General features: G+C 35.9%; 1 protein-coding gene across 5 annotated transcripts in view; it reads right to left on the bottom strand.

Annotated features, from left to right (window-relative positions):
* CEP112 (centrosomal protein 112) overlaps positions 1-25,223 on the bottom strand; it is a 449,184-nt gene that overhangs the window by 298,695 nt on the left and 125,266 nt on the right. For all 5 annotated transcript variants that reach the window (XM_058561414.1, XM_058561413.1, XM_058561415.1 and 2 more), the window contains one exon: positions 24,889-24,968. In XM_058561414.1, coding sequence (XP_058417397.1) covers positions 24,889-24,968 — 80 coding nt within the window. The remainder of the gene's footprint in view (positions 1-24,888; positions 24,969-25,223) is intronic.

The following is a 25,223-nucleotide window of genomic DNA, read 5'->3' as shown; positions in this document are numbered from 1 at the left end:
GCACTCTCTCCATCCCTACATATTAGTTCATACTCCTCCAACTTCCTGAATGACTCTTACTATACATAAGAATAAATATATCAGGTACATAAGCCATTGTGTTCAGAATATACCTTGGGGACACCACTGGAAAGAGATCTACTATTAAAATTAATATCAGATTGAGAGTTAGTTTATACAAATGTATTACTGATGAAACTTATTTTCTGGGGTCTCTTTGAAGAAACCAAAGTATCTGATAGCTAAGAGCCAACATAACTGTGAGAAGTTACCATCACTGAGGATGGTTTTCCAGTATTTTAGATGTGTTATTTATTTTTGCTTTCCTCCTTTATACTTAAACACACAGGCTTAAGTTTAATGTGAAATTAATTGAGATTAAAGAAGCATTGTTTTCAACATGGCCAATGATTTCTATCTTGTCTCAATTAATTGTTTTGTTTGTAAGATTTGATTTCTTAGCTCTGGCATTGGAGCTATTTTTCTGATTTGCAAAAATATAATAAAAAAATAAAATGATTATATAAATGAGCTGCTATATCAAAAGGAGACAATATTCACATACTGCCCAATGGCCAGCAGGTGTAACAACCTAACAACTCTACTGTAACTCTCTTGGTATAAGGTGGTGATGTTTTTAATTTACTATTTTTTACGATGATGATTATACATGAATAGATATGGAAGGTAAAAATCTGTCAGAGTACTTTTAGCACTGATTAGCAGAGAAAAATTTTGTTTATGAAACCCAGCAAAGGAGATACAATCAAAATATCCCCAAAGTAGGGAAGGGCAACTTACTCAACTTTACTACTTATCCTAATTTGATAGAAATACCACTCAAGAACACCCAACTCTCTTAGTTATAATCTTATGGTTATCACACAATACTTTAATCAATGGGTTGAATTCTGGGATAGACTAGTCCACTAGAAAAGAATATTCTTTTTTTTTTTTTTTGTGAGGAGATCAGCCCTGTGCTAACATCTGCCAATCCTCCTCCCTTTTTTTTTTTTTTTTGCTGAGGAAGACTGGCCCTGGGCTAACCTCCATGCCCATCTTCCTCCACTTTATATGGGACGCTGCCACAGCATGGCTTGCCAAGCAGTGCGTCGGTGCACGCCCGGGATCCAAACCGGCGAACACTGGGCTGCCGCAGCGGAGCACGCGCACTTAACCACTTGCGCCACCAGGCCAGCCCCTAGAAAAGAATATTCTTAACAAATGCCTAGAAGCCTTTACATAATTCTCAGTGACTATTCTCCTTTTGTGGGCTATAGCAGCAGCTGCAAGTAAGGTAAAAGGCAAGTAAGTGTGCACCTGCCAGAGTATCATTTTGAAGACCAATAATAGAAGCCAAGTACATGAACAAATAGCTTTCTCAGCAACTCCACTCCTAGGTATACACCCAAAGAACTCAAAATAGGTACTCAAACAAATACTTATACATGAATGTTCACAGCAGCACTATTCACAATAGCCTAAAGGTGGAAACCCAAATGTCCATCAACAGATGAATGGATAAAAAATTATGGTATATACACACGATGAGATGTTATTCAGCCATAAAAAGGGATGAAATAATGATACATGCTACGATGTGGATGAATCTGGCAAACACTATGCTAAGTGAAATAAGCCAGACACAAAAGGTCACATATATTATGGTTCCATTTATATGAAATATCCAGAATAGGTAAATCCATGGAGGCAAAACGCAGATTGGTGGTTCCGAGGGTCTGGGAAGGGGTGAGAATGGGGACTAACTTGCTTAATGAATATCGAGTTTTATTTTGGGGTGATGAAAATGTTTTGGAACTAGATATAGGTGGTGGTTGCACAACCCTGTGAATGTACTAAATGTCACTGAATTGTTCACCTTAAAATGGTTAATTTTACATTAGGTGAATTTCACCTCAATTAAAAAGAAAAAAACAACCAGTAACTAAAACCGTGGAGCAGGCGTCCAAATTAAAATGCCTACAGGGGCCAGGTAACAAAAATGAGAGGAGGGAGCCAAAAACAACATGGTCAGCATGTAGTTATGTTCCTGGTTTGGGGTTTTTTTTTTCCCTTAACATTGTTTAATTTTTTCCTTTTAGTCTTTTCTCTTCTTTTCTTGACCAGTCTAATAGAAACCTGTATAATTTATTAACTTCTTTTCAAAGTGGTTTTGGTGATACTCTGCATTGTGTGTCCCATTTCACTGATGTCTACGCTTAGCTTTATTTCTTATATTTTCTTTATATTTACTTTGTTGTGTTTATCTAGGTTCCTGAGGTGAAGGCTTAGCTCATTTCAGTCTAGATACCAGATTAGGGATACTTCACAACATCTGATGAGTAATACTTTCATTATCTTTCCGTTTTAAATATTCAAAAATTTTTATTATGATTTCCTTTTTAACCCTAAGTTATTTAAAAGTATAATTTTAAGTTTCCAAACATGAGCGTTTAAAAAGAAAACTGGCTGCTTATTATTGATTACTAATTTAATTGCACCAAGACAGAAAATGTGGTCTCAATGACAGTGACTCTTTTGAGAACTGTTGTGACTTCCTTTATGACTTAATCCAAGCACCATCCAATCAGCTTGAGCTACTTGTTGCCACTAGAGAAGATGGCTTAGTGCTGCCAGATCTTGTGTGCTTCAAGACAAACTAGAAATCCAAATTTCATGTGACATTTCCTGATGTTATAATGTTCCCAACTAATTCAAAAATTTCAAAGTATTTTGCATGCCAATCTGAACACATGTGCAGAATAACTCCACCTGCAGCCCAGGAATTTGGAACACCTACTGGAAAACACGAACTTGAACCGGAGAACATCAAAATGGACAAGAAAAAAACCACAGAAGCAGCAAAGATAAGAGCACCACGTAGGAGAAAAGATGAAAGGAAAGAAAGGCTTATATGACATCCTGGAACTCTGTAGAAAGTGAATTTAAAAGTGGAAAATAGGGGCTGGCCTGGTGGCATAGTGTTAAGTTCACGCTCTCCGCTTTGGTAGCCTGGGGTTTGCAGGTTTGAATCCTGGGCGCGGACCAACGTAACTCTCATCAAGCCATGTTCTGGCGGCATCTCACATAAAAAATAGCGGAAGATGGGCACAGACGTTAGCTCAGAGCCAATCCTCCTTAGCAAAAAGAGGAAGACTGGCAACAGATGTTAGTTCAGGGCTAATCTTCCTCACCAAAAAAAAAAAGTGGAAAATAAAAATATTAAAATGTCATATAGTAATAAGTGCTATAAAGAAAATTAAGGAAGTAAATGGTCTGAGATTAAGATATGCATTTGTAAATCATTGCTATAAGGATGGTATAGAATAATGGTTTCTAAAGCTGTGGTCTTGGATTGAATTATCTAAGGAGAGAATCTAGAGTGAGCAGAGAATAGGATAAACATGGAAAGAAGACTGAGTGCAAGGAAGAAAATTAGGAGAATGTGTGTCAGAAAAACTGAAGAAGAGAATGTTGTAAGGAAGGGGAACTGAACAAAACCCAGATTGGAGATCACTGTAAACTTGGAAAAAGTTTTGGTAACACGAGGAAAGAAGCCAGACCGGATTGGGCTAAAGGATGGAAGTGGAGGATGACGAAATGGAGGCGATAAGTAAAATAACTTTAAAGAAACCTGACTGTAAAAGCAAAGAGGGAGAAAGGGTCACAGATGGCGGCAGGGAGGACAGCAACTGAGGTTGAGAAAGGGGTTTTTAAGATGGATGCCTACTCTTACGTAAATGTTAAAAGGACCAATGCAGTTGAGAGATAACAAGGGGGTCTTGAATTAGGCTGCATAATGGAGAAACATACAATAATCATGAGAGGAGGCAAAGAATTGATGGAAGGATTGGTCCAGGGATGCACCTTATAAGTTAACAGAATACAAGAAAGTAAGGGTTAAAAACAAGGATGTTAATGAAATTAGAAACAGTATTTTCATTTGGAGTGGCAAGAATAGAAACAGCACCAATTTTACATGTAATTAGTGACAGGAGACTGGAGAGGAGGAGGAGATGATGACAAAGGCTTCCCTACATACTCCATGAACAAATCATGTCAGGAATAAAGAAAATAGGGATAAAAGCTCAGATCGCGTTGACTGTGGTCTATTATATTAATAAAGCATATATCAATGGTGGGAAAATCAAAGAACACTCATGGCAACAGAGAATATGATGACTTTCTGGAGTTAAAAAAAAACATTTGGAAGATCTGAGTCAGTCTTTGATTCACTTATTAATTTTGCAGAAAGCTAACAGCATTACACTGCTCAGGAGGTCATACAGCTCCATATGGCTCACTATCCTCTTGAAAAAGAGGCAAAAGACCACAAAGCAAGCTGAGATCAAGGACTTTTTAAAATCAAGTTTCAAGGTCATGAGAAGGTCACTGTGTATTTAGATTTTAGTCACACAAACTAATCTATAATTGAATCTACAGCAAACCACAATAATTGATTCCAAAAATGATGATGCCAATTTACCATAAATTGTTTTTATTGGGCAATGATAAAAAGGATGGAAGTGTATATATTACATTTCAAAAAGAATTCTTTCAAAAAACAAGTTAAGAATAGTTCTAGTCTTCATACACAAAATGACATCTGTCTAGCATCTCCTGAATAATCTCTCTCAAGTGCTCACTAAAATACCTAGAAAGAGAAAGAGAGAAAAAGTGGAAAAAAAAATCCCAATAACAACAAGAACTTAGATAAACAAACAACCCAACGAAAGAACCTAGGAGAAATCACTAATAAATACAAAGCAAATGGAAGGGGATTGATAAAAAATATCTCTACAGGTCCACCTGAAAGCAAATGTCGGGCTGGCCCTGTGGCTTAGTGGTTAAGTGTGCATGCTCCGCTACTGGCGGCCCGGGTTCAGATCCCCGGCGCGCACTGACGCACTGCTTCTCCGGCCATGCTGAGGCCGCGTCCCACATACAGCAACTAGAAGGATGTGCAACTATGACATACACCTATCTACTGGGGCTTTGGGGGAAAAAAAAGGAGGAGGATTGGCAATAGATGTTAGCTCAGAGCCAGTCTTCCTGAGCAAAAAGAGGAAGATTAGCGTGGATGTTAGCTCAGGGCTGATCTTCCTCACGAAAAAATAAATAAATAAATAAAATAAAAAAGCAAATGTCAATTGGTTTCAGGAAACGAAACCTGAGAAAAATGAGGTAGGAAGACACCTTCTTCCTCCCTCATGTCAAAGACTCTGTGTCCAAAAAAATCAAAAATTTTGGTAGCTGGGATTCTTCCATATAACAGGGAACATCAGAGTAACATCTGTTGATGTTTTATATACATCCATTCAGAGCCAGTACTCCCCAGAAAACATCTGGGTTGAGAGTAAAGGACGAATAATGGTGTATTGTATGCAGGGAGCTGTAATTTCCACAGCTAAGTAATATAGATGGATACCAAAATAGGAAGAAACCTGAGTTCAAAATAAACTGAGAACTATAGGATTCACAGCTGTTCAGAAAAACAGAGACTCACCGTGTAAGTTATGAAAAAGTATCCCATTAGTAAAGCAGAGTTTCTACAGGTGATATTTTCCTAGAAACTTGGAACTTCACTGACAACTGACAAATAATGTTTTTATCCAGCTGGAGATCTTCAAGAGAATATGAACATTATAAAAGTCGACATGGAGCACAGACAGGACAATCCATACCCAAAATACATAATACACTAATGTCAGATGGTATCTACAAAAGTGTGCACACAGTAGAAAATCAATAAGTGTTTGTTAAATAAATAAAACATCAAGACAGACAAAATTTACCTTGTTCGAGATTGAGTAACAAGGTACAAAAATACCAATTGGAGTCTGAAAGCTATTGCAGAACCTAGGAATAAAAACCAGTGAAAAGAAACATTCGAGATACACACAAGAAAAATCTACTGTCGGGGCTGGCCCAGTGGCATAGCGGTTAAGTGCCTGTGCTCCGCTTTGGCAGCCCGGGGTTCGCAGGTTCAGATCCTGGGCGCACACCCACACACCGCTTGTCAAGCCATGCTGTGGTGGTGTCCCATATAAAGTAGAGGAGGATGGGCACAGACGCTAGCCCAGGGCCAGTCTTCCTCAACAAAAAGAGGAGGATTGGCAATGGATGTTAGCTCAGGGCTCATCTTCCCCACAGAAAAAAAAAAGAAAAAGAAAAATCTACTGTCAAAATGATCTAATACAATATCCAGAAGAAAATATCAGGAAAACTGAGAGGTACCTGAATGATAGAAGACAGTCTCTATGAAATAGGGGGTAAAGTTTTAAGAATTATCTAAGATAAAAAGAATACAATAAGATTAAAAATAGGGAATGATTAAGAAAAGAAGTGATAAAAAAGAAAGAAAAAATTAGAGCAGAATAAAAATTCATAATGGAAGTGGAAAAGAACAGAAACACAGGTGCAGAAAATCAAATCAATGATGTTATAAACTATCTTAAACATATACCCAGAGGACAAAAAAAAAAACACCCAGATAAAACATAAGACAGAAAATTAGAAATATGAAGGAATAATAAAAGATCCAAAAATGGATACGGAAAGAAGATGCTAAAAAATAGAAAATAAACAACCCAATAAAGATGTTGAATAAAAGATTCTGGAGTATAACAGACAACTCTGGGCCAGAGATAAAGATACGAGATTTATTAAATATATGGTATTTGAAGCTAGAGGGCTTAATGAGATCATTCAAGAAGTGGGTGCAAACAGAGAAGAAAAGATGGTCAAGGACTGCACCTGGGAAACTAAAATACAGAATTCTGGTGGAAAAGGAGGACTCAGTTCAAAGGAGATTGAAAAGGAGTGCCCAATCAGTTAGGTAGAAAACCATCAGATGCTTCTGGTACCATGAAAGCATAGGAAAGAAAGAATGTCAGGAAGAAAAAGAACTCCAAACTAGAAGGGGTCGACGGGATGCCCCTCCTCCCACAGACACACTGAATGTACAGCTACACATGGAGTAATTAACTCTGAAAGAAGCCCAGAAACTAGTTGAGTAACTCCTACACATTGCCTGGCTCTGGGGGGCGGGGGGCGGGGGTTGCAGGGCAGGAGCCTTGCATTTACCAGTCCCACAGGACTGCAGCAAACAAAGAAGCAGTTCTTAATGGGCACAGGAACAACCTGTGGCTATACATCTGGGCTACAATGAATCAGGTAAGAAAGGCCGAGACATACTCTTGCCATAAACACCACCCCTGCTGTACTGCCATATAATTGGGAGGAAACTCCCAACTTCCAGCTTCTCTCTGAGGAGCAAAGGGTTTGGACCCCACAGATACACAAAAGATAAGGAGAAAGGAATCAAAGCATACCACTACAGAAAAAAATCATCAAATCACAAAGGAAGAGAGCAAGAGAGAAACAAAGAAATAACAAAACAACCAGAAAACAATGAACAAAACAGCAATAGTAAGTCTACAACTATCAAAAATTACTTTAAATGTAAATGGATTAAATATTCCAACATAAAAACACAGAGTGGCTGAATGGACAATAAAAACCAAGACTCAACCACAAGCTGCCTACAAGACATTCATTTTAGCTTTAAGGACATATAAAGACTGAAAGTGAAGGGATAGAAAAAGATATTCCATGCAAATGGAAACCAAAAGACAGCAAGGGTAGCTATACTTATATCACACAAAACAGACCTTAAGACAGAGACCATAACAAGAGATAAAGAAGGTCATTATATAATGATAAAGGGGTTAATTCATCAAGAGGACATAACATTAGTAAATATTTATACACCTAACACAAGAGGAAAGAAATACATAAAGCAAATATTAACAGATCTGAAGGGAGAAATACACAACAATACAATAATAGTAGGGATATCAATACCCTACTTTCAACAATGGATAGATCATCCAGAGAAGAAGTCAATAAGGAAACAATGGAATCAAACTGTGTTTTAGATTAGATGGACCTAATAGACATTTACAGAACATTCCATCAAACAGTAGCAGAATACACATTCTTCTCAAGTGCACATGAAACATTCTCCAGGACAGATCAAATGTTAATCCACAAAACAAGTCTTAATAAATTTAAGAAGATTAAAACCATATCAAGCATCTTTGCAACCACAATAATATGAAACTGGAAATCAATTACAAGAAGAAAACTGGAAAATTCATAAATAGGTGGAGATTAAATAATTTGCTACTGAACAACCAATGGCTCAAAGAAGAAATCAAAAGAGAAATCAAAAAATATCTTGAGACAAATGAAAATGGAAACACAACAACAAAAACTACAGGATGCAGCAACAGCAGTTCTAAGAAGAAAATTTAGAGTGATAACCATCTACATTAAGAAAAAAGAAAGGTCTCAAAAAAACGTGAATTTATATAAAAAGTTGCTCAATACCACCAATGATCAGGGAAATGCAAATCAAAACCACAGTGAATATCACCACAAATCTGTTAGAATGGTTATAATCAAAAAGATAATAGTTTAAGAAGGATAGGTATTAAATCTTCTTTGAATGTTTGGTAGAATTTTCCAGAGAAGCCCTCTGGTCCTGGAATTTTGGTTTTGGGGAGGTTTTTGATTACTGTTTCAATCTCTTTAGTTGTGATTCTATTCACAGTAGAGTAGAGAGTCTATTCAGATTCTCTAATTCTTCTTGATTCATTTTTGGGAGATTGCATGATTCTAAGAATTTACCCATCCAATTTGTTGGCATATAGCTTTTCACAGTATTCTCTCATAATCCTTTGTATTTCTGTGGTGTCCATTGTAATTTCTCCTCTTTCATTTCTGATTTTATTTATTTGAGCCTTCTCTCTTTTCTTTTTAGTGAGTTTGACGCATCCTAACTCATTTTATGAGGCCAACATTACCCTGATACCAAAACCAGACAAGGACAACACAAAAAAGGAAAATTATAGCCCAATATCACTCATGAACATAGATGCAAAAATCCTCAACAAAATACCAGCAAATCAAATACAACAATACATTAAAAGGATCATACACCACAATCAGGTGGGATTTATTCCAGGGATGAAAGGATGGTTCGACATCCATAAATCAATCAACATGATACACCACATTAACAAAATGAAAAATAAAAATCACATGATCATCTCAATAGATGCAGAGAAAGCATCTGACAAGATCTAACACCCATTTATGATAAAAACTCTCAATAAAATGCATATAGAAGGAAAGTACCTCAACATAATAAAGGCCATATATGACAAACACACAGCCAACATTACACTCAATGGAGAAAAACTCAAAGCCATTCCTCTGAGAACAGGAACAAAACAAAGATGCCCACTCTCACCACTTTTATTCAACATAGTACTGGAAGTTTTAGCCAGAGCAATTAGGCAAGAAAAAGAAATAAAAGGGATCCACACTGGAAAAGAAGAAGTGAAACTGTCACTGTTTGCAGATGACATGATTCTACATATAGAAAGTCCTAAAGAATCCACAAAACTAAACTATTAGAAATAATTAACAAATACAGTAAAGTTGCGGAGTACAAAATCAACATATAAAAATCAGTTGCATTTTGGGGCCGGCCCCATAGCGTAGCGGTTAAGTGCACCCACTCCACTGCTGGCAGCCCAGGTTCAGATCCCAGACGTGCACCGATGCACCACGGCACCGATGCTGTGGCAGCATCCCATATAAAGTGGAAGAAGATGAGCACAGACGTTAGCCCAGGGCCAGTCTTCCTCAGCAAAAAGAGGAGGATTGGCATGGATGTTAGCTCAGGGCTGATCTTCCTCACACACACACAAAAAAAATCAGTTGCGTTTCTATACAACAATAACGAACTAGCAGAAAGAGAAATCGAGAATACAGTCCAATTTACAATCACAACAAAAAGAATAAAATACTCAGGAGTAAATTTAACCAAGAAGGTGAAAGACCTATACACTGAAAACTATAAGACATTATTGAAAGAAATCTATGAAGACATAAGGAAATGGAAAGACGTTTTGTGCTTATGGATTGGAAGAATAAACATAGTTAAAACATCCATATTACCTAAAGCAACCTACAGATTCAATGCAATCCCAATCAGAATCCCAATGACATTCTTCACGGAAATAGAACAAAGAATCCTAAAATTTATATGGAACAACAAAAGACCCTGAATAGCCCAAGCAATTCTGAGAAAAAAGAACAAAGTTGAAGGTATCACACACTCTGAATTCAAAATATAATACAAAGCCATACTAATCAAAACAGCATGGTAATGACAGAAAAACAGACATACAGATCAATAGAACAGAATTGAGAGCCCAAAAATAAAATAACACATCTATGGACAGCTGATCTTCGACAAAGGATCCAAGAACATACAATGGAGAAACCAAAGTCTCTTCAATGAATGGTGTTGGGAAAACTGGACAGCCATGTGCAAAAGAAAGAAAGTAGACCATAATCTTATACCACACACAAAAATTAACTCAAAATGGATTAAAGACTTGAAGCTAAGACCTGAAACCATGAAACTCCTGGAAGAAAATATAGGCAGTATGCTCTTTGATGTGTTGTCTACTCAGGCAAGGGAAATAAAAGAAAAAATAAACAAATGGGACTACATCAGACTTAAAAGCTTCTGCACAGCAAAGGAAACCATGAACAAAATGAAAAGACAAGCCACCACCTGGGAGAAAATATTTGCAAATCATATATCCGACAAGGGGTTAATTTCCAAAATATATAAAGAACTCATACAACTCAGCAACAAAAAAATGAACAACCCAATCAACAAATGGGCAGAGGATTTGAATAGACATTTTTCTAAAGAAGATATATAGATAGCCAATATGCACATGAAAAGATGTTCAACATCACTAATTATTAGGGAGATGCAAATCAAAACTACAATGAGATATCACTTCACATCTGTCAGAATGGCTATAATTAACAAGACAAGAAATAACAAGTGTTGGAGAGGATGTGGAGAAAAGGGAACTCTCAAACACTGTTGGTGGGAAGGCAAACTGGTGCAGCCACTATGGAAAGCAGTACAGAGATTTCTCCAAAAATTAAAAATAGAAATACCATATGATCCAGCTATCTTACTACTGGGTATTTATCCAAAGAATATGAAATCAATAATTCAAAAGGATATGTAGCCCTATGTTCATCGCAGCGTTATTCACAATAGCCAAGACCTGGAAGCAACCCAAGTGCCCATCAACGGATGAATGGAAAAAGAAGATGTGGTATATATATATCTATATACACAATGGAATACTGTTCAACCATAAAAAAAGACAAAATCATGCCATTTGCAACAACATGGATGGACCTTGAGGGTATTATCCTAAGTGAAATAAGTCAGACAGACAAAAACAAATACGATTTGTTTGATTTCAAGTATGATATCAGTCATAAGAGGAAGATAAACAAACCAAAACATACATAGATAAGGAGAAGAGATTGGTGGTTACCAGAGGGGCGGGTATGGGGGGAGGGCAAAAGGGGTGAAGGGGCACATACGTATGATGACAGATGAGAACTAGTCTACTGGTGGTGAACACGACGCAGTCTATACAGAAACAGAAATATAACAATGTACACAATGTTATAAGCCAACATGACCTCAATAAAATAATTTCTTAAAAAAAAGATAAGTGATAACGAGTGTTGACAAGGATGTGGAGAAAAGGGAATCCTTTACACTGCTGGTGGGACTGTGAACTGGTACAGCCACTATGGAAAACAGTACGGAAGTTTCTCAAGAAATTAAAAATAGAACTACAGTCGTTCCTGGGTATCCACAGGGGATTGGTTTCAGGAACCCCAGTGGACACCAGCATCCACAGATGCTCAAGTTCCTTATATAAAATGGCGTAGTACCATGAATACTGTCAGCCCTCCATATTCACAGGTTTTGGTTACATTTACATTTGGTTACATCCACAGATTCTGGTTGTATTTTATCCTACTTTGATATAATTAATCTAATTCTAGTTACATAAAATCTAAAATGATTTCATGCACGTTAAATAATTTCTTCTTGCTCCCCGATGCTACACAATATCTAGGTTGTTAAAGGTAACATTATAGGCAGATATGAAAATTTGACATATTTTGATTGAATATAAATTGTATCTGTTAACTTTAGTAATAATAATAATAGAAAAAATATCCTGAAAATTTACAAACTCAGTTGGTTTTTAAATTCATATATTCTCAATTAAAACCACATCTTCTTTAATAGTATCATAAGTTACAGGCTATTTTTATATTACAGTGGAACAGTTTTTATAATTAATCTTCCAAGAAAACTTTTTGAAAGTCCAAATTTGTTTTCTAAATGGAATAAAATTTCTTACCAAGGTGACTCTGTAAAGATGTTTTCATTCACTTATTAGGCACAGAAATCTTTAGATTGATGATTCAAGTTTGCAGGCTTCCTTTTAGCTTCTTTCCAGATAGCCCCTTAATTCAAATTTTTTCCATTTTAAAGTATGTATCACCATTAATTCTTCAATATATTTTTTATCAATCTTACAAACAAAATGATCAAGCCACAGTTCCTCACTTCAGCAATGTATAAAACTAAATTTAGAATTATGCTACTCAGCTATACTTTCAAATTCCTACACAAGACTGATTTAACCTAGCTCTCTCTTTCTACCAAAACTCAAAATTCAAGCTCCTGGGTAAACTGGAAAGTTATCTGCTTTTAATGCAACTTCATCCAAATTGTTGCAGTAGGCAATGTTCCACTATAAACAAACCTAATCAAAATGTAGTCCACTCCCTCTTTGAATAATCACAAGATTGTTTAGTATTCCATTTAAGTCTTCTTTTAAGATTAGTTTCTAGCAAATGAAAGTGCAAAAATACTGTCATTATAACTTTGCAGTTTTATTATCTTTAAGGCATTCCTATTTGAAGATTAATCCCTGTTCCTACTAATATTATAAATGTTGATTTATAACAACAAACTAGCAACCAAAGATAAATGAAGGAGATTTAAAAGAACCTTATAGGAAAGCTTTTCCACTCATGTTTAAAAATATAACTCCTTTAAAAATATAACTTTAGGGGTAAATAATCTGTTTTCCACTGTAATGAGAGATTATAAATACTATGTATATTGAGCAAGAACAGACTGTTTTTTAAAAGCTATATGTCAGTTTCTTAGAAAAATAACACTCCAAAACTATTTCATAAATTTCCTCATTTTAAACAAAACGATAGATAAGGCCAGGAAAAAGAAGTGGTGCTGCTGATTTTTGTATAAATAAATAATTTTATAGAATGACTTTCAATGGTGAACATTTGCTGAATATTACTAGCATTGAGAGTTGGCTTCAAAAGAGGTCAAATAAAAATATAATTCAAGAACATTCTGAATTACTTTAGAAAACATCAAGAATTTTTTTCTAGTAATTCCATGTGCAAGTGAAATTACACTTGTAAAAGCAATGATATATGGAAATATTATTACATATTTTTTAAAAAAACAGCTACCATTAACAGAAACCTTGAAATTTTATTGGAGGGAGGAATATAAAAAAACATCAAGAATATAGTAAAATAATTCCTTAAGAAATTTTCACATTTTTTTCCATACCTGTAATTCTTGCTCAATTAGCTTATAATCACCCATCTACCAACTAGCAGGTCCATGAATCAGATCACTCATGTCTTAGATCCTCCTAAACAAACAAAGTTGATATAATGACTATGTTTTCAGAATTGGAAGTTCAAAATCACACTAGGGTGAAGTAAAAGTGAGGAAACTCAATAACTTCTTCCATTTGGTCCCAAACCAACTTGAATCCCCACTAATGTCAACTGGTTCTTTGATAATGCCACTGAATAGTCTAAAGGCCTATCCTCCCCACATACATGTCTTACTTGGCACAAAATAAAAATTAGATGGAGTTTTACATCTAAGATAAATGTGTTTACCAAAAGAAACATAATAAGAATGCTCATAGCAGCACTATTAATAATATCCCCAAACTAGGCACTGCCTAAACACTGACAGAATAGATAAACATATTGTGATATGTTCACTTTGGAATGCTATTCAACAAACGAAAATGAATAAACTACAATGATATGTAACTATAACATATCTTACAAACCTAAATGTTGAACAAAAGCAGCTCATTTCTCTCTCCTCTCATCCAGAGTATTGAATCGTGAGCTGCATGATTAGGGGGCAGGAAGTGGCTGGGAGAACAGCAGATGGGACTCTCAGAAGGCATTAAATGCATCATAGACTCCATCAAGAAGCCTGCCTATGAGCTACTGGGAATGCGCTACCCACAGACCCCCAACAGGCCCACAGTCACCCCCACACTCTGTGTGCCTTACCTACACACACCGACACCCTGTGGTCAGTTCCCTGTGCGCGCTCACAATGGTGGCAGCCAGAGCGAGCCTCAGCAGATGGCAAGTGAGAATGCACAGAAAGCCAGTCCCAACCTGAGGGCCAGGGAGAGACCACAAACTTGAGCTTCAGCACCACTTTTGTAAAAACAAAAGAGAAGCTGTCAGCACTTGGCCTGATATGTTGCAGGATCGAGAAAAAGCACACAAGCTTAAGAATTCTGCCACAAGAGGGAGGAAGAAGCCTGGATCAGGTATACTTATTTTAAGGCCTTCTCAGAATAAGTAGCAGGGCTAAAGAAAGTTATTTCTCTCCTAAAGGCAATTAATAAAGACTTCTACTAGGTGACTCCTTCTTCAAATGCAAGGACAGCAACACAAAACTTCAAGGAACATGAAAAATCAAGGAAACATGACACTACCAAAGGATCACAATAATCTTCTAGTAACTGATCCAAAGACATGAGGATCTGTAATTTATCTGATAAAGAATACGAAATAACTATTTTAAGGAAACTCAATGAAATACAAGAAAACACAGAAAGACAATTCAATGAAATCAGGAAAACACACAAACAAAATGAGAAATTTAACAAAGAGAAATCATAAAAAAGAACCAAACAGAAATTCTGCACTTGAAGAATACAATGAATGAAATGAAAAGGGCAATAGAGAGCATCAACAACAGAATGGATCAAGCAAAAGAAATAATCTGTGAGACAGAAGATAGGAACTTTGAAATTACCCAGTCAGAAAGCAACAAAAAAAAATGAATGAAAAAGAGTGAAGAAAGCCTACGTGAGCTATGGGATATGGCCAAAAGATCCAACTTGTGAATTATGGGAGTTTCAGAAGGAGGAGACAGGGAGAACAGAGGAGGAAGCTTATTTAAAGAAATAATGGCTAAACTATGGAAAACAGTATGGAGGATTCTCAAAAAATTAAAAATAAAACCACCATTTGATCCAGCAATTCTACTTCTAGGAATATACACAAAGGAAACAAAAACACTAATTCAAAAAGATATCTGCACACCCATGTTCATAGCAGTATTATTTATAACAGCCAGGACATGGAAACAACCTAAGTGTCCATGGACAGATGAACGAATAAAGAAGTTGTGGTATATATATATACAATAGAATATTATTCAGCCATAAAAAATGAGGAAATCCTGCCATTTGTGACAACTTGCATGGACCTTGAGGGCACTGTGCTGGGTGAAATAAGTCAGACAGAGAATACAAACACTGTATGATCTCACTTATGTGGAATCTAAAAAAGAAAAAAAAAATCCAAACTCATAGAAAAAGAGATCAGATTTGTGGTTACCAGAGGTGGGGGGTGGGGGTAGATGGAATTGGAGGAAGGTGGTCAAAAGGTACAAACTCCCAGTTATAATATAAATAAGTACTAGGGATGTAATGTACAACTTGACGACTAGACTTACCACTGCTGTATGACATGTATGAAAGCTGTTAAGACAGTAAATCTTAAGAGTTCTCACTACAATAATTTTTTTTTGTCCATTTCTTTTTTTTTTTTTAAAGATTTTATTTATTTATTTTTCCCCACCAAAGCCCCAGTAGATAGTTGTATGTCATAGTTGCACAACCTTCTAGTTGCTGTATGTGGGACGCGGCCTCAGCATGGCCGGACAAGCGGTGCGTCAGTGTGCACCCGGGATCCGAACCCGGGCCGCCAGCAGCGGAGCGCACGCACTTAACCGCTAAACCACGGACCGGCCCATGTCCATTTCTTTTTATTGTATCTATGAGATGATGGATGCTAAACAAACTTATTGTAGTAATCATTTCACAATATATATAAGTCAAACCTTTACGCTGTGCTTCTGAAACCCATACAGTGATACACGTCAACTAGGTCTCAATAAAACTAAAAAAAAAAAAATTTAATTAATTAATTAAATTAAATTAAAAAGAAATAATGGCTGAGAACTTCCCAAATCTGGAGGAAGATTTGGATTGAAGACTTAGAAAAACTCTTAGACGGAAACATAGGGAAAAAGCTCCTTGACACTGGATATGACACCAAAAGCCAAAGCAACAAAAGCAAAAATTAATAAATGGAACTACATCAAATTAAAAAGCTTCTGCACAGCAAAAGAAACAATCAATAAAATGAAAAGGCAAACTATGGATTGGGAGAAAATATTTGCCAACCATATATCTGATAAGGGGTTAATATCCAAAATATATGAAGAACTCATACAACTCAATAGCAAAAAAACCAAACAATCTGAATTAAAAACCCACAGAGGAACTGAATAGACATTTTTCCAAAGAAGACATACAAACGGCCAATAGGTGCATGAAAAGATGCTCAATCATTAGCGAAATGCAAATCAAAAGCACAATGAGATATCACCCCACACCTGTTAGAATAGCTATCATCGAAAAGACAGGAGATAAGAAGTGTTGGCGAGGACGTGGAGAAAAGGAAACCCTTTATTCTGTTGGTGGGAAACTGGTACAACCACTATGGAAAGGAGTATAGAGGTTCCTCAAGAAATTAAAAATAGAACCACCATATGATCCAGCAATCCCACTTCTGAGTATACATCCAAAAGAAAAGAAATCAGGGCCTTGAAGAAGTATCTGTACTCCCATTGCAGCATTATTCACAATAGTCAAGATAAGGAAACAACCTAAGTGTCCATCAATAGGTGAATGGATAAAGAAGATGTGGTATGTATATATATATACAGTGGAATATTATTCAGCCATAAAAAAGAAGGAATTCCTGCCATTTGCAACATCATGGCTGGATCTTCATGGCATTATGCTAAGTGAAATAAGTCAGAGAAAGACACATACTGTATGATCTCTGCTGAGTGAAATAAGTCACACAGAGAAAGACAAATACTGTATGACATTCCTTATATGTGGAATCCAAAAAGCCCAACTCATGGAAACAGAGTAGAATGGTGGATACTAGGGAACGGGAGGCAAGGGGAATGACATGATGTTTGTAAAAGAGTACAAACTTCCAGTTATAAGATGAATAAGTTCCTGAGATCTAATGTACAGCATGGTGATTACAGTTAACAATACTGTGTTATATACTTGAAAGTTGCTAAGAAAGTAGATCTTAAATGTTCTCACCACAAAAAAGAAATGGTAACTATGTAAGCTGATGGAGGTGTTCACTAACACTAAGGTGGTAATCATTCCACAATATATAAGTGTATCAAATCAACATGTTGAACATCTTAAATTTACACAATGTTATATATCAATTACACCTCGATAAAGCTGGAACAAATTTAATAATAAAAGTTAAACATCTTTAAATTTTTATCTTCTGAAATCATGAAATGGTATTTAAAAATTCAATATTTGTACTTCATGTTTCCATTTACTCAACAATCTATGTTACTCCTACATGGAATAAAAATATAAAACCGTGTAACTTTTCTGTCCGCTTATCTCTTGCAAATTATTTGTGGAAGATCATTCTGACTGAATTTTTAAAAAAGGTGCTTAGATGACACTGAATAGTTCCAGAAAAGCTATTTTTCCTGGACGCTGCATTTATAATCTTCATCACAGACTCATCACCTTCGCAGAGTCACGTCTCTTACATGGACTGTTACTGTAGCCTCATCTTCCCTCTTTTCCTGCCTCCAATTTCTTGTTACTCAAATTTATGATATTCTCACTCTTGCCAAGATAATCTCCTGAAAGTACAGTTCAGGCATGCGATTTACCTACCCTGAAATAGGAGAATATTTAGGCATTGGGAAAGGCAGTCTCGTGCACGCAATCTTTCGGCCCCCACTCAGCCACAGAAGAATGGGCCTTAGGCTTGGAACACTTCCTTACCCAGAGATAAAGAGCCCACAAAGCCTGTGCTGGCTTTATCATCTTGTGTGAGAATATCTTTCCCTGAATGTTTTTTTTTTTTTTTTTGTGAGGAGATCAGCCCTGTGCTAACATCTGCCAATCCTCCTCTTTTTTCGCTGAGGAAAACTAGCCCTGGGCTAACATCTGTGCCCATCTTCCTCCGCTTTATATGGGACGTCGCCACAGCATGGCTTGGCAAGCAATGGCAGTGCGTCATTGCGCGCACCCAGGATCTGAACCAGCGAACCCTGGGCCGCGGCAGTGGAGCACGTGCACTTAACCGCTTGCGCCACCAGGCTGACCCCTAAATGCTCTTTTGTCTTTGTTTGAAGTGTATGCATCACACGGCCCCTAGCCAACTCCACTGTTATATCTCTGCAGGGAGGGGACGGGGTATTTCGACTGCAGCACAGGACAGGTAGGCAAATTGCCCTGTGTCAGCCATCAGGAGAGACCCATTGCTCATGGAGGACCGACGCCCACTACTAAAGCTGATCTTGCTCTGTCTCTTCATGGTGTGAGTAAAGCATTGTTCCATTCAGTGCTTGATTGCATTGTGTTCCCGGTGACTCCGTACTAAGATGTAGTGGGCACAAGTGTTTGGACTTCTATTCCTGGTGGCTGGCATTGTGATGATCTTTGCCATCCTCCATATAGTTTGAGTCCTCCCCAGGGATGGGTAACCAGTGCACAGTGCCTTACACTCTTAAAATTGATAACCAGTGCACGGTAATCTGCTGTGCCATTAGGAATCAAAATGTGTGTGCTACAGTCAGATTCAAGTTTATAAAATAAGATTGATAAACTAAAAGTGGAAAATGAATTTATATATTACTACCTATGTATTGCGAATTCCCACAAGAAGAAAACTTAAAACATCTCTAAAATATACTATAATCATCATGCAGAATATCTTTTATTTTCATTAAAAATACCCCAATTGTACACTTATTAAAAAGCTGTATTTCCTATTCTATATTCCAATGGCCTCCTAACAAACTGTCTTAAAAGGCTGTGGCAGGGTGTCCTTCCATTCTAGATGAGAAAAATTCTCACTTGTTAAAAAAAAGGGATGTTAACCTTATCACCTATCCATTTATTATATGAAATACATAAAAGGTTTTCTCAGTCAAAAACTCAAAATAATTAGACTTCAGATATTTCCAGAGACTGTCTGGGTTTACAGCCGCTCCACCCCGTGCTAGCTAAGTGATCTGGGACAAGCTGAAAGTGTCTCCAGACCCTGAGGAGTTGCAGGACACATTTACTTTAGAATATATAAAGTGCAGAGAAATTTTTTTAAATCCTATACGTTCACTAACTAGGGGTAGCCATTATTAATGTTTTATAATTCTTCCTTCTAAAATCTTTATTGGTTTCTTTTGCCTTTATTATTGTTTTAAGCTACAAAAGTAATAAACAATATTCTTATTGGAAAAGATTCTAACTCTATACAAATACAGAGAGGAAAACACGAATATCTCCCCTTCTCTCACTCCATACACTTTGGCACATATATATATATATTTCCAGGTCCCTTTCACTGTATTTACACACATACACACACACACACACACACACACACAGAATCTGTTTTTTAAATTCATCCTTGTATCACAGTTAAAATATCGGGAAATTAAATAACCCAGAAGAAACATATTAGGGCTAAATTAGCTTAAGTCACCACAAAATGCCAAAACACCTCTTAATATTAAGACTTCAGCTTTTATTGAGGGTCAAAATAAGAAGTGGTTAGTTAGCATTTTCTACAAAATAACTATTGAAGATCTTGTCCCTTATTACTTACTCCTTTTTCCCTTATTACTTATTTATTATTTCAAATAAATGATGTTGAGGTAATTGGGCAACCATTTGACAAAAAACAAAAACAAGAGGTCCATACTTCACAACTTACACTGGATACACTCCAAATAGATCACAGTTTTAAGTGTTAAAATCAAACCATACATGTCCTAGAAGACACATGGAAGAATTTTCATCCTGTGTTCATCAATAGTTGTTGTTAGTGCCATGCAGAGAATTCAGACTCCTAGCGCCCTGTGGACAGCAGAACAGAACCCTGCCTGGTCTTTTTGCGCCATCCTCTCATCTTCTGGTGCTATATCAGACAATGCTCCGCTGTATTTCATAGGGTTTTCATGGCCAATTATTTCCCAAGGTGGTGACCAGGTCCTTCTTCCTAGTCTCTCTTAGTCTGGAAGCCCCACTGAAACCTGTCCACCATGGGTGACCCTCCTGGTATTTGAAATACCGGTGGCATAGCTTTCAGCATCACAGCAACACACAGCTGCCACAATATGATAATGACAGACAGGTCGTGTGGTTCCCTGACTGCGATGCGAACCCAGGTCCTGTGGATGACAGTGCCCAATCTTAACCACTAGACCACCAGCGCTGGCATTCATCAATAGAGAACTGGTAAAATAAATTACACCAAATACACAAAATAGAACGAGGAAGCTCTTTATGTCCTTACATGAAACAATCTCCAAGACATATCGATAAGTGAAAAGCAGAAAACAAAACAAAGATCAGGGTGTATGTGGAGTGTAAGGAGAAAAGATGATGGGGAAAGAATAACTGCACATGAAAGGAGACACAAGGAATTGAGACAATGCTTCTTTCAAAGAGGAAAGATGTGCAGCTAGAGGGCTCGTACAGAAGGGGCCTTTCTCCAACATGCTCTTTTTCCATCTTTCAGATTTTTAACCATAGGACTCTATTACCTAGCTTTAAAAATTATCAAAAAATTATAAGGGTACAATTAGCCACTGTTTCACCTTTCCTTACAGTATATTTATTTATAGCAAAGTCTAAGCAAGAGCAAACCTAACCGATATTTTTAAATACTTATGTAATTAAATATCTTATATATCCACATTTTATATAGTATATAAATTTACAAAAAGTCAGCTAAACATATGTTTCAGGGTTATAAAGTAATTGTGACAAAAATTCAAAGTAATGATTGAAAAGGAGACTAATGGAATATTCAGTTTCATGACGCCTCCTTTGAACAAAAATGCATGATGAATTTGTTTTAGTAATGTCAAGAGGCCTCTGGCCTGCGAGGTTATAGCCCAGATTTGAATTTGTTTTATCTCTCTGTATTTTTTTTAAAAACCAGTAAAAGTTTTATCTGTAGTGTATATATTCACACACAGTCACATATACATACATATGTACATACAGCACCACAATCAAAACAATATGTTTTAGTTAAACAAGGGCTTGCTTCCTGTAGGATCATTTATAACCATATCATGTAAAGACCAATATTATCATATGTTCTAGTGAAATTACCACTACATATTTTCAATATTAATTGAAAAACAGAAAGCTTACATATATCAGTGTCAGAGGAGAAATATTTATAATGTTTACAATTTGACAATGCAAAAAAGGTAAAACGGATTAGAATAAATCTGTTTCAAGGCAGTTTTGTATTTTACCGCCAAAGAGGAGTTTGAAAAAGGTATCAATTGAAAAGATGACCTTGGAATGTTTCATTGAATACCTTAAAATAGACAATTTATACAACATCTCTGAACAATGCTTTATTATTTTTATAGCAACAAAAACTTAGAAATCAAATCTGGCAAACATATGAATATTGAAAAAGGAATAAACCAAATCTATACTATCTACGTCTGTTGATTATAGATTTTAACTCCTCCAAAAACACCATATACTTTTTCAGTGTTAGTCCTTCAAAGAGTTACACCAAATTATTTTGTTATATATGGTCATTTTCCATTCATTAGTCTACTGAGTTTCCTAGATACTTTAATTACTTGTCTTTGAAAAATGAAAAATGAACACATACAATTCATACCATTTACAGTTATAGTTTCAGATAATTTTCAGTTACTGGAAGCTATTAAAATTATTTTCTACAATAAAAATGAAGTAGGAAGCAAATTTAGGATATGTGTGGAATAAAAATTGTAAATAGTAATAGGGCAGTAATATTAGACTAGTTTTATTTCTGAAAAACAATAACAATAGGCAAATTTGCTTTAAGGAGTTAGCGTTTAAAATGCTGACTTCAAACCAGTATTCCTCTTAAATAAGGATTGGTTCTGAAGTATCAACTTGAGCCCTAAACCAAAGATTGAGTTGAATAATTTATCAAGTATTCATATGTATATGGATTCATATGTATATATTCCTGTTCTCTGATATCATCTACTATACATTCAACATGCACACAAGAAATAACCTTTACTGAGTGAATGAAAGAATGATTAAATGAATGAATACCACCACATTCTAAAAGTGAGATTTTTTACCTTTGTGTATATTTATTAAAGAAAAAATTTTGCTAATAATCAAGGCAAATTTCTATAACAAATGTAGTTATTTGTCTTTTAGAAAAATCAAATTTTCTCTGGACCAACTGAGTTTACCACTATTCTTAGATTCAAAACCAGTAACAGTCGCCTCCCCAGAATATTTTCCTTTAGGGAAAATAGCCAGCTTGTGCTGTTTACTTTGAAGTTCAGACCACAAAATAACTTACTCTGCTACTTTCAGACCAGATTTCTCCTGCTATACCAGGTGCTATCTTGTTGGAATCATCTAGACATGTAGTCAAAATGAAGATATCACCTACATAGGGAATGGAGAAATAGATCTACAGGGGAATTTTACTAAAAAATCTAAACTAGCTTTTTTAACTCCAGGTAAAATTTGGTATTTTGGTAAAGACTTTTAAAGCCTTAAAGAGTGTTTCTCGGCTCAGAAAATGATTATGTTGCATATAGGAAACTACGGAGGTTTCAGGGTTCTTTCATTATCTATCAGTGAACATTAAAAGATACTATACAGTTTTACACATAAACTCCCAATATCTCACTGAAAAAATCTTTCTGAATTCCAACTGCACTTACTGTCAACTCTAAGTACTTCAAATGCCTGACCTGGACTTTAAGATCGATAAGAACAGAGCTGTCTTGAGCTTTATCTTCTAAACCTTCTATTTCTTTTAGTTTGATACTACAATATATAGACATTGTAGGTACTGAACAGATATTTGTTGATTTACTGTTATTTAAAAGAGATTATCTCTTCATTTAGGGATATAAAATACAAGTCAACAAACCAATGAAAAAAGTATAAAGAAATTATAAATGAACAGAGACAAAGTAGAACAAAAGTGTGGTAAACTGAATAGATGAAGAAAGTTAACCAATATTTTAAGGATAAAATGAATTAATGAGGAATAAAGAGAGGGTATCCCATCCTTAAAGAAAGCAAGGATGCTCCAGTTTTGTCATTATTCAAGCTGGAGTATAAAATACCGTTATTTGACTTAATGTTTAATGAGTATTATAGTGCTCTTCTTTTTTTTTTTTTTTTATAATTTTTATTTATTTTTTCCCCCAAAGCCCCAGTAGATAGTTGTATGTCATAGCTGCACTTCATTCGAGTTGCTGTATGTGGGACGTGGCCTCAGCATGGCCGGAGAAGCGGTGCGTTGGTGCGCGCCCGGGATCCGAACCCAGGCCGCCAGCAGCTGAGAGCGTGCACTTAACCGCTAAGCCACGGGGCCAGCCCTATAGTTCTCTTCTGATTTCATCTAATTCATATGTTGCCATGCAAACAAAAATAAGCAGTAAGTCCTTCTGTACAAAAAAAAATTGATATCCTGTGACGCCATAGCACATAAATTATTTTAAGATGTTATATTCAGCAACTCAGCCAATACATTTTACTAACAAGCAAAGTGAGGGAGAAGGAATGGTTATGCAATCTTTCCAGGCAGAATTTGATACTACGTTTGTTTGATGTTGGGTGTTCTTTTTGGCCTTTCTGTAAGTTATTCCTGCTTGGAGGTTTGGGGCAGCAAGAAAAATGAAACTGCCTGATTCTCTGGGAGTTAGCTAGATACTCTGCACTCAAGTAAGCTTCCCTTCTTAAATCACTTTCTCGGGTCAGGTATCCTGTTGACCTGTCTCCTATTAAAGTTCTTATCATTCTGTAGTATAATTGCCAAAGTTCTTTCCAACCGGACTATAAGGTCCTCTGGGAAGGGACTACACATTGTCTGACACATGGTGGGAACTCAATATTTATTGGAAAAAAATCAATGTTTTCCAACTAAAAACTGCAAGATAAAACTTAGTGATAAGTAGAGTCTAATCAACTTAGTAAATGAATGGAGAAGACAAATAAAATCTAACACTTCAATGTGTATATTTAAGTATTATATCATGAGACAAAACCTTTCCTAAACAATGCCTGTATAGTAGTCCATTTTCAGATATAACAGCTAGACCATTTCATTACCCAAATTTCTCAAAAAAATCTACAGAGGAATTTCCAAATATCCTAAGGCCTAAATGTTGTTTTGGGTTTTTTTTAATCTGTTTTCATTTAAGAGGAAGAAAACATCTGAAATCACTAAGTTCTATTTTCTTACATTCCCATTACTTAAAAACAGCTAAACTGATTGTTTCCTTTTTTAAAAAAATTTCTAGCTAGTAATAAAATTCTGAAAATAGAGATCTGTGATGGAAAACTGACTCAAACTAAACTGTAGCAAGCCTATTATAAAAATATGTTTAGGTTCTGGTTACTTAACTTAGCTCACAGTTTAGAACAGGAGTATTTTTTAAATTAAATATATTACAATTTTACTCACTTCAAAGCTTCCTCCAATTTTTGGATTTTCTTTTGAGCATCTTCTTTTTCTTTATCAAGTTCACTCTGCAAGTCATGAACCTGCCATGATGAAGACATGTAAAATTTACCAGAAGACAAGTAAAGTTTACTTAAAGGAGAAATACAAACAATGAAGCAGTAATCTTAAACTTATTTTTAATATAAAATTAGACTTAGATATTTCAAGACAGAGACTTGGTTAACCATAATCATTTACCATGTAATTATTTCAATACTATACTTCCAATACCAATTTTCTGGTCAAAGTTAATAATTGTTTGAATCTACCTGCATGTGGATTCCCTGTAAAATAAA

Source organism: Diceros bicornis, chromosome 18 (genome assembly GCF_020826845.1).
Source record: "Diceros bicornis minor isolate mBicDic1 chromosome 18, mDicBic1.mat.cur, whole genome shotgun sequence".
Taxonomy (NCBI): domain Eukaryota; kingdom Metazoa; phylum Chordata; class Mammalia; order Perissodactyla; family Rhinocerotidae; genus Diceros; species Diceros bicornis.
Note: the sequence above shows the minus strand (reverse complement) of the source record. Positions and strands in the feature narration are given on the sequence as shown.